We start from the raw sequence: 9386 nt of genomic DNA on the forward strand, positions 1-9386 counted from the left end.
ATCCCAAAGCTCCATCAAACTCTCACTCTCTTTATGACCATTTCAATCTCCATCTACATGTAAAACACATTCAGACAATACCCATTTTTTCAAATTCTACATCTTCATTCTCTTAAAGAGCATTGTTTTTGGTTTGTTTTTTAAGGCAAAAACAGAAAACCCACTTGCATTAAGACTTGAAGAAGTGCTGCAAGGAGATTGAACATTTGAAGAAGAACCCAAATGGCAGGAACTGCAGGAATGGCAAAGGAGAAACCCCAGTTAGCCATTCTTGGAGCTGGGATTTTTGTGAGGAATCAGTACATTCCAAGACTAGCTGAGATCTCTCACCTCTTCAACCTTAAAGCCATTTGGAGCCGCACTGAGGTACATACATAAAAGTTGCAATCTTTCCTTTTTTGTGCAATGCAATAATTAGTCTTAGTTTAGTTATTACTAAAAGTTTTGGTATTTGTTTAATTCTATGGTATTTAAAGATCTACTCCATATAAGGAAAGTACTAAATTAATCAAAGTCTTTGGATTAAGTTTATTACTCTTATTTTTGGAATTTTAATGTTTGAATTATGTTGTCTTGTCATTGTAAGAACATTATAAGACAATGCAAGCTTTTATTTTGCCTTGTTTCTGTGTTTCTTTATTTAAATCAAGAAAAAAAAAGGATTCTGTTTCAACTGTAAGTTGATTTTCAAATTAAGGATCTGGGATTTATTATTTCTTGAAGATCAGAACTTTCCCAGATGGGTTCAATTCTGTGAACCTGATTTCAGTGCTTACATAAATAACTATGATTTTGATAATACCAATAATCTTATAGCACTGGGAACTTTTTGTTTTTTATGCTTGAAAATCTTTTCTTTGATAATACCAACAATGGGATATCTGTGTTTTGTGTGAGTGTTTCAGAATTGTAGATCCTATTACGACATCCTATATAGTATTGGGATGTCTATTTTTTTCCCTCTTCATTTTTTATTTCCTGGAATTAGTTTCCCTGTAGAAAGGCTCTGGGAAAATGAAAGTTAATAATGGGGTATTCTGTGTTTTCATGTGTGTTACTGTACAGGAATCGGCGAGACGTGCTGTTGAGAATGCTAGTAAATACTTTCCTGGAGTGCTATGTAAGTGGGGGGTTAAGGGTCTTGATGAAATCATCCATGATGATTCAATACCTGGGGTTGCTGTGGTTTTGGCTGGACATACACAGGTACCTTACTCTTTATTTCTCTCTTTTAAATCCACAAATCGGCTTGCCCATCAGTTTTTCAAGAAACATATTTGCTCATGGTAGACTCCTTGATTTTGATTTTTTCGCTTGGGTTTTATTTTCAGTGCCTGATGGTTTCAAAGCCAACTGTTACTTTCAAGTGGAAGTTTTAGAAATTCAAGCTTGACATTTTTGTTAATGTGTGCATGCAAGAAAAGAAGTAGTACTGAGGAATTGCTTTTATGAGCGTTACAACATTTTTGGTACATGCAAAATATAATAAATTTGTTTTAGGGTCATGTTAATGGGTGCCCTTAGGGCAATTGATAATAAACCCATTTTAGGAAAATTTTGACACTACTTTCATTGGTAATATAAAAAGCTGTCAAATTAGTTAATTCTTTTTTTTTCCCCATAAAAATTTCTAAAAAAATTTGCTAAACTAATGCCTTTAGGGCATCTGTTGACTTTTTCCTTTGTTTTATTCTTAACTATTGCTTGTATTATCGTTCTCCTCTGTCATCTGAATTGCTAAAATAAATCTCAAGCTGATCCTCAATGAAGTAGATAAAATATGGCTTAGCAGAAAAGTAAGAAGCAAAGTTAGTTGACTTGGGAAAAAATCACTAAGTCAAATATGGATATTGGAGTCCATGCAAGTGTTTAAATGTAATTCCTTTTTTAGAGAAAATTTCAGCACACCCTTTAGAATGCCCCTGCTCAGTTTCTTTATTGTGCAAGATGTGAAAGTCAATGGCTCTAGCATTTATAATTATTAGTTACATGACTCTTACTTGTGAATCAATATGCTCAGGTTGATATATCACTGAGGCTGCTGAAGGCCGGGAAGCATGTCCTTCAAGGTAATTTATCTTTCAAAATAGCCACTAAGGGATGACCATTCTCTTGAGACAACAAAAAAGAAAAAAAAAAAAAAGGGGAACTTTTGGGGCCAGTGCTTTGTGTTTCATTTAACAGAATCCATATATCTTATGATTTGCAAAATATATTCTTCTGGACAATGTACTAAAGTTTCCCTTTTGGACATGCCGTATGTGTTGCTTGGCTAACTTGGTGTATCTGAAGAGAAACCGGCGGCAGCTTGTAAGTATGATGCATTTTCAATTGAATCAAGCATGTTATCATACATTTTTGTGTAACTTATCAATGATATGTACAAATGGATATTGTGGTCATTTCATACTAGTATTTTCTTTTGATTAAATATGTTTATATGCGACCAATCATACCTAAATCAACTCATGCCAATATCTGATATAAATTTCAAATATATTCATTAGTGAGTGTAATGAAACAAATTTCAGCCATAGATGTTGTATAAAGACATGACCCTACTTGCAATCAAGAAAAAATCTTGATTATTAGTGGCAGCCTCCAATTCCAAAAGAAAGCAATACATAAAAGAATGAAAGCATAATACAAAACATTAAATAAAATATATTCTCTATTGATTTTGATAAATTCCTGTAAAACATTGATCATAAGATTTATAAATGCAACTTTCAGGAATACAATGAAAAGAACATCAAATAACAGAAATAGAAAAGCTTCTCTCTTTTCTCAAACTGTCTCCACAATTCTTTATCGTGTCCTTCAAATCCACCTGCAGGTTTCTTTTTTTTGATTAGTAATAATAGCTGCAGGTTTCTATTGAGTACGCTTCAAATACTTTTTTTTTTTTTTTTGTTCTCAGGCTTTTTGGGAACCAACAAGACTTTTAGGCAGACCACCAGAAACTCTTGCTGTTTCTGCACCCAAAAAAAATAAAAAAATTTTTTTTCTTTAAAAGATGTGGAGCCCATTGACAAAGGCTATGGAACTTTTTCCTTGTCAGATTACAACTCTAAAAAAGTAACAATCCTTCACATGCACTAATTGTGGTGGGGCCAAATCTATTACCTTTTAAGTGCTAAAGTTTACTTCCCACTTCACTTTTAGAATAGTGTCCCCAATGAGCTTACTTTATTGCTAGAAATTCTTCAACCATGGGCCTGCACTTTGAACTATATTCAGCTCAAATTTGAGCATTTTTTTGGGCATTTTTACCTCCCTCTAAAAGCCCAAAATTATTACTTATAAATCTCTTGTTTTTATTCCAGCCCCTCTTAATTTATTTTAAAAGTCTTGTTTGGATTTTCTAAAGCTTTATAAATGTTTTATCTCAACAATTAAATTTATGCTGCCAACAGAATGCCTCCCATATGGTTTGTCTGTAACCCAAATATTCTTTATAGAGTTAAACCTGTCCAGTTGAAAACATTTATACTCACTGAATGAAATATTTAATAAGAAAGAAGAAGCTTAAATGTAGGGAAAGGAGCTGGAGTAAAGGTGTGTCAGTACCATATTGCCCAAGACAATATTACATGTAAAGAATAAGTCTCACTTTTTATGAAATCAAATCCAGACTCCAGAAAAGTTCTCAATATAAGAACACTGAAATGAAGCTATAAGTGGATCTTTTCTGCATTCCTAAAGGAGCTTCCCCCCTTCTTCTGTAAGCTTGCCCAAGTTACATCATCTTCAAGCAAATGTTGTTCATTGCCTTCCGAAACATATGAAAAATAATAGTTCTCCAAAACATCCGGCCCTCTTTTTTCCCAACATTTAATTTGTGTAACTGGCAGAAAACTTGCTGATCATTTTAGGCAGATTTTGAATCTTTATCGATAGTGTCAGTGCAATGGCGGTTGAATGGTAATAAAAATGGAGTCATCTTTATTAGGTAAAGACAAATTTGGTGATGCCAACTACTTGTACTAGTTATCATTTTGCATAATCAAGTCAGCTTTCAGCTGGAGGGAACAATTCTATCTCTGTATCTGATTATCCATCCAATCTCAACCTTGTCAGTCAAGAGTCTCGTTTGGGTTGATATCATATAATGATGTTGTGTTTAACTATATTATCCTCTTTAACTCTCAAGAATGTTCTGGCCGAAGCTTCATCTCCCACGAGTCCAACCACATTTATAAATTAATTTCTTATGTGTAGGTTTTGTTAATTATTGTATTTAAATATTTATTTGGTGTTGATTAAGCTCTCTCATTATGAACTTGAAAAATCCGGTCTTATATATATTTTTGGCTTTAATGTTATGTCGAAATAATTATTTCAGTTTCAATGGAACTTGAAATCTACAATGTAATTATGAAATTTTGATTATGAAGAATTTAATATTGGTTCAATAATGCAGCTGCAAGTGAATTGGAAACTGCACTTGCACGCTACAAAGCTATTTGTGCAAATCTTTCTGACCAACCCATTTGGGCTGTGGCAGAAAACTACCGATTTGAGCCTGCTTTTGTTGAGGTGCTTGTTTCTGCCATATTTGAAATAGTTCCTATTACTCTGGCTTGCCAGATACTCATTGTTGTTTCCACAGAGCAAGAAACTAATTGCTGAGATTGGGGATATGATGAGCGTTCAAGTTATTGTTGAAGGATCAATGAATAGTTCAAACCCATACTTCTCAAGCACTTGGAGGCGCAACTATACTGTATGTGTTTTACTATAACGCTGAATAATATACATCAATTTCTCTTGTTCGCAAGAGGATATGCCATCAAACATATGCTTTGGATCACTTTTAGTGCAAGCTACTTCTAATTACACTAGTCATCAAAGAAAGAAATTTATCATTATAAAAAAAAAAGAAAAAAGAGAAAAAAAAAAACAGATTCACAACCCTTTAGAGTTTGAGATCAAAAGATTCTCAAGCATCTAGTCCATATTGCAATGTGACTACATTATGTTATGTTTGAGAACATTCTCAAGTGACTACAATATGATGCAACATCAAATAGTGTTAATTACTGATTGTCCCAAAAACTTAAGTTATTGAAAAATTGTGAATTTAAACATTTAACCATAATTCTAACACTCCCCCTCACGTGTGGACCTAAAATCCCCTTTAATTAGTGGAGCCCAACACAAGATTTTTAACATTTTAAATGGTAGGTAAATTAAAGCCAAGAATTGAACTTGAGATCTCCCGCTTTGATACCATGTTAAATTACTGATTACCCAAAAAATTAAGCAATTAGGAATGGTGAATTAAATCATTTAACCATAATTTTGGCGAATAGAATAAAGACTTCATTCTTCTCACATTTTAATTGTGGCAACTATATTGTTCACATTCTCATTCCTTCTTGAAAGTGTGAAGGATGTACTCATTTCATGAATTCTGGATTTTCAGGGATGCCCTGATTGATTGTTAACATAGTCAGATATCTTCCCGTATTATCATACCTGAACTATTTCTTATATGTCTTATTTTAACAAGTTTATTTCTTATTCCAGGGGGGATTCATTCTGGATATGGGAGTACATTTCATTGCAGGATTGAGGATGGTAATCTCAAACCTTTTAATAACAAATGGAAGATAACTTATGGCTTTGGTTGCTTTGCTACCATGTCCACTGTTTGTTGTGAAGTATACTATATCAATTCAAAGAATTTGATTATTTGAATGTCATACGTCTAAATCCTCTACCCGTGTGCTTGGGCCACAACCCTTTTCTTCCCCCCCTTCCCACCCTACCCTTTGTTTTCTTCTCTAATAAGTTAGAATAAAACAAAAGGAATTTCATGTTATTTATAGTCATGCTAATTTCAATGTCAGTGACTCTTCATCTTTAGAGTCCCTTTTGAACCTCCTTTTCATCTCTGACAAATACTTTGTTATGTGAAATTTTGGACTATGGACTAGGGCTTCTCAAAGTTCAATTAGATTTTTTTAGAAAAAATGATGAAGAGGATTAAAATTTTGAAATTTAGATACTTTCGCTATATCGTAGCACTTTTACTAAATCAGCATCTAGAAGCCAGAATAACCTAAGTAAGTGCTGACTTGGCTACTGATATATTATGAACCAGGTAGTTCTGAAAACAGATTTTAGGAGTGATATTATTTATCATATGATTTGGGATTGGACCACAAATAAACCAATTATAATTGTTCCTGCATGTGGACAAAAAGTTTGGGGGGGAAAGGGGGAGGGAGGGGGGGGGGGGGGAGTGTAGGGAATAGAAATGAAGAATCTTATGTCAGAACTTAGAACCGTGGAAGCAGCCTAAATGCTCTTTAGTGATCACTGTAACACTGCCCAATTTTGATTCTGAAAGCAGAAATAAATGCATGATTCATCTCAAGTTCTTGTATTCTTTTTGTGAGCATCTTTTTTTTGAACTGTTGTAGGGGTTAATGGCCTGTGTTTTACACAACCTAGATAACTACTTGTTGACATATCTTGAATAAGGAAGTTCAAGAAATTCTTCAAGAATAGTTTTTACTTTTTAATGCAGCTTGCCAAAAGTTTTTTCCAGTGATTTTCCATCTGTTATCTAGAAGGGAAAATGTTTTCATTTTTCCGACACTGCAGTCACTAATCTAATAATCTTGCATTAGCAAACTCCTTGTTTTCTTCCTTATGCCATCTGCTGGTATTTCTTTCACAGATTGTTTAAATGCTGTACTTTGAACATCCTAAAAGTTGTTGATGCTTTCAAAAAGTTTCACCTCAGTCCTTTTTCTTAAAGGATAAGGATGAAAATATGATGGTGCTTAATTTGGTTTAAACTGTACAGACTATCTTATGATTGAAGCAGCTGCCTTCTTTTTTCTTTTGTGGGAAACCCCCTCAAACAATCAAAACGAGCATTTGTGATAAAAATTGTAGTTTAACTCAACAAATTCCTTATTAAATGAAATTTGTCATTTCTGGTACAAAAATCGTATTGTAAGTGGAAATGTGATTTTCCTGTTTTCGTGTGAACAGCTTGTAGGATGTGAGGTAGTCTCTGTCTCAGCTATGACAACTCATGTGGATCCAGACTTACCCCCACCAGATAACTTATCCTCTCTCTTGTAAGTTTCAATTGCATGGACTTTACTTTCCAAGAATTTGAAGTTCCTTTTCTTTCTTTTTTTAAATTTTCATTCCTAACAATCGAAAGACTGAAGGTGCATATTTGGAATTTCCTTGCCTTAGTCAACTGGAGAATGGATGTTCTGGAGTTTTTGTGATGGTTGTTTCATCCAGATCCCCTCAGGTATGTGATAAATGATATATTTACTGTATTATTTTGAACTTACAAAGATTCTTTAATCATAGTATTAGCTGTGTTTAGATACTCTGGCGCGTTGTTGGCTTAAAGGGAACAGTGCAAATTGAGCGTGGACATATTGATGGACAACATGGTTACCTGGTATTTGAGAATCAACTTTTATTTAGGAATATGTATAATTTTGAAGTCCATAGTTTCCTATTTTTATAGATATTTAATTTTAAAGACTTAAAATACTCAATTCTAATCAAGACTTGTATTTTTCTTTTAGATTAACTTGTAATAAAATTCAGTACTTATGATATTTCATGATGCATCACAGGTATTATTTTTTAGTGCTGATGGGCAGCGGAAAAGCTCCTTCTACCCATTTAGTGGAGTGGATGCAGAATTAAAAACTTTTATACATGACGTATCACAGGCTACGCGTAAGGTAGTTGAAGATGTTAATTTTCATGCATTTATACATGATTTCAATTTTCTATCATATGCATGGTGATATTTTGCCTTTAGTGTACTAAGTGGGGTTTCCTCCTCTATTTTAGTGGTATTTGATTTGCTACAACATCTTCTAATTTTTAACTTTTGTTCTTGACTGTGGTGATAGCATCAGACTTCTGCGTTATTCTAGCTTGACAGCATTTTCGTGGATTTCTTTTGCAAAATTCTCTCTAATTCTTTCATTTTAAATCATTTACTTCAATTACTTGGATCTTTAACTTTATTTGATAAACCTGTGTTACTAAAAAAAATAATAAAATCCATTGCGATTCAGGGAATGGTCCACTGATCATATTTATTATGTTGCAGAAGGGGAGTGGCTATGAAGTTGAGCATCGCCTATCTTTTCTGGAAGGTGCCAGAGATGTTGCTATTCTAGATGCAATGCTTGAATCTGGATCAAAGCAAGGGGCCCTAGTTCAAGTGAAAAAATTTTAGCTTACTGATGGGATTTATTCATTACCAACATGATTGTAACAGCTTGGTATATATAAATATATTTGAGAATTGAGATGCTTTATGATTTTCACATTTTTTTTTACTTAAAAACAGGTTTAAGTTCAAATGAAACAGTCAGCAATATTCAAAGGGATCTAAGGAGCAGTCGGTTCCTTTGCAACTTTGAGATTTATCAATAAAGTTGTGCCAAATTTAAGAAAACTATTCTTCATAATGGTTGGGGGTGGTCTATGGCATCTTATAATTTGGCATTTTAGGTTGTGTTTGAGGTTTGTGTGGTTCATTTATGGTCAGTTTAGAATCATTGTATGCTTTGCTTGATGGAAAGGAGAAAGAAAAGAAATTATGAATTTGCAACCATTTGAAGTTGGATACATGAAGAAAAAAGAAAAAAAAAAGAAGCAATTTCAAGTGAATAAAATTAGAAGGGCTTTGAGTTGTGTTCTGCGCTGAATATTGAATTTAAGAATCTCAGTATAGTTTAGCCAAATACTCAATTTGTTGTCTGCTGTGGTCACTGTCTTAACTCTTAAGGCCTTTTGACAAACCACCATCCTATATGGCTAAAAGGGTACAACCACTCTGGAGTGGATATCAAATGAGCATAGCTGTAATCTGAACCACTCTCCTCTTATTATGGACTGCAGGGCCCTCAAGTGCCTCAACTGTGGATGATGCACTGTTTCTGCGAAGCTAATAAGTGTGCGGATGCGTTAGTTAGAAAAGGCCTGGTCACTTAGCAAGACCTTGTTATTTATGATAGTCCACTTGTGGATATTGTTATGCTTTTGTATTATAACCAAATTGGCATGTACTACGAGAGAATTCGTCCTCCAACATCTGGTTTTCTTGCTTAATTCTTAATATTATCCTCTTATTTACCACAAAAAAAAAAAAAAAGGAACAACCGGCATTCAACTTACTGGGCATATCCGCATTGGTCAGAAAACGTTTTCTCCGAAATACTTTTGAGTTTAAGCAGTCAAGCTAGAGGCACTGACACTAATGACCAACCAAGGTGGGAGAGACGGACTTCTTGTCTAAAGCAAAAAAGGCCTACTTCTGTCACATGGGAAAGTGGTTTTACCTCAAACTCCTCAAACTGTGCACAAGCTCTTGATAGGAT

The 9386-nt window shown here is 34.0% G+C and overlaps 1 protein-coding gene across 2 annotated transcripts; it reads left to right on the forward strand.

The window, feature by feature from the left end:
• LOC142606617 (dehydrogenase FPY6) lies at positions 1-8474 on the forward strand. 2 transcript variants are annotated; one of them, XM_075777933.1, is made up of 12 exons: positions 1-366; positions 1066-1206; positions 2021-2069; positions 2293-2310; positions 4424-4539; positions 4613-4726; positions 5533-5583; positions 7012-7100; positions 7225-7285; positions 7364-7441; positions 7623-7733; positions 8111-8474. In XM_075777933.1, the coding sequence occupies exons 1-12, from the start codon at positions 223-225 to the stop codon at positions 8237-8239; spliced, it is 1101 nt and encodes a 366-aa protein (XP_075634048.1). In that variant the 5' UTR covers positions 1-222; the 3' UTR covers positions 8240-8474. The 2 variants fall into 2 exon arrangements, with proteins under 2 accessions (XP_075634048.1, XP_075634049.1); XM_075777934.1 differs by having other exon boundaries at positions 8114-8474.
• The last annotated feature ends 912 nt before the right edge of the window (positions 8475-9386 follow it).

Source organism: Castanea sativa, chromosome 8 (assembly GCF_040712315.1).
Source record: "Castanea sativa cultivar Marrone di Chiusa Pesio chromosome 8, ASM4071231v1".
Classification (NCBI taxonomy): Eukaryota; Viridiplantae; Streptophyta; class Magnoliopsida; order Fagales; family Fagaceae; genus Castanea; species Castanea sativa.